The 1,345-nt window shown below is 29.7% G+C and overlaps 1 protein-coding gene across 1 annotated transcript in view; it reads left to right on the forward strand.

Annotated features, from left to right (window-relative positions):
• LOC145248104 (uncharacterized) overlaps positions 1–468 on the forward strand; it is a 30,714-nt gene extending 30,246 nt beyond the window's left edge. Inside the window, exon 6 of the mRNA XM_080109895.1 lies at positions 101–468. Within this exon, the coding sequence (XP_079966021.1) occupies positions 101–162 (62 nt within the window). The 3' untranslated portion in view covers positions 163–468. The remainder of the gene's footprint in view (positions 1–100) is intronic.
• The last annotated feature ends 877 nt before the right edge of the window (positions 469–1,345 follow it).

Below are 1,345 nucleotides of genomic sequence, written 5' to 3' on the forward strand. Positions count from 1 at the left end.
AAATGAGAAAAGGCATGAAACCACTTTTCCATGCAATGTATCTAATTCGATTTCTCTCTATTTCTCTTTTTCTCTCTCTCTCTCTCTTTCCCCTTTGCAGAATATGTGAGTTCAGCAACAGCGTCTTTAGAAGATTGGTTGGATAGTGTCCTGGACAGCTGAGTGGATTGGACAGACTGTTGACTTTCTGGAAAACCATGACCTTTTTTTTTTTCTCTTGTTATCTTGCTCAGAATTATTCTGAGATTCATCCCTTTTGACTTTTAAAATTCTGAAGCTGCTTGACAATATGGTTGCTACAACCACCAACAATACTAAATTGCCTGCTGACATCTTAGACAGAGTGAAGTCCTCTTGACCTTAGCTGATATCATTTCAGGTTTCTCCCATCCCAAACTATTTTCGGACTATACATTTAAAAAAAAAATATATATATTTACAGTTTAAGCACCCACCCATCCACACACACTATCCAAGTTTTTTGTGTATGTTCCCTTCAAGAAGAAGCTTGATGAAATCAGAATTGCAAATTAAAATGTGATAAACTTTGATATTTCCTCCCACTACCACCACGATGATGCATCTTTTGTTCTCCAGATGAAAGAATATTTTTTAGATATTTTGTAAAAAAAAAAAAGAAATACTATAATTTTTCCAGTGCTTTTCATTATAATAAGATATCCCATAAAAAAATGCATTTTAAATAAAAATACAATTATGTAATTATATGTCATGTCGAAATTAGTAAAAGTTCCAAAAATTATGAAAGATAATAAAGTAGAAATATAATTACAAGAAAAAAATAAATTTATCAAAGTATGCAGTTTTATCAGTTTCTTATGGTGCAGCCAATTTCGTATGACAAGCTGACTTATCTCCCTTGTTTTGAGTTAATTTCTGCGATTTCACATAAGAAAACGGTGGGTCGAAAATATATGATAATAACAATGTTTTTTGTTTAAAAAATAGTTCTAGCCGATTTTCTACTCGATGATTTTTTTTTGTTTGTAATTTTTTGATTTTTTTAAATAATTTTAATGTTACACATCAGTACTTAATAGTATTTTTTTAATTTAAAATGCATTTTTTTGATATCTAATTATAATGCAAAATTTCTTTTCAAAATGAGCTGACCCCTCTTTCTCTCTCTGATTAAAATTTTAGAACCATATTATATCACATCCTCCTTATCCCTGAACAAAACTTTTGTGTTATTTATCCATTTATTTATCCTCATCTTCTAGTTGATGTTTTACACCGTTTCGGCCAACTATCCAACAATAATAATTGGTGCAAAAATAATAACAATAATAAAAAAACAATAATAATTGGTACAAGGAATCAA

The sequence above is a fragment of the Euprymna scolopes genome, chromosome 26 (genome assembly GCF_053919585.1).
Source record: "Euprymna scolopes isolate OS-2025 chromosome 26, ASM5391958v1, whole genome shotgun sequence".
NCBI lineage: Eukaryota > Metazoa > Mollusca > Cephalopoda > Sepiida > Sepiolidae > Euprymna > Euprymna scolopes.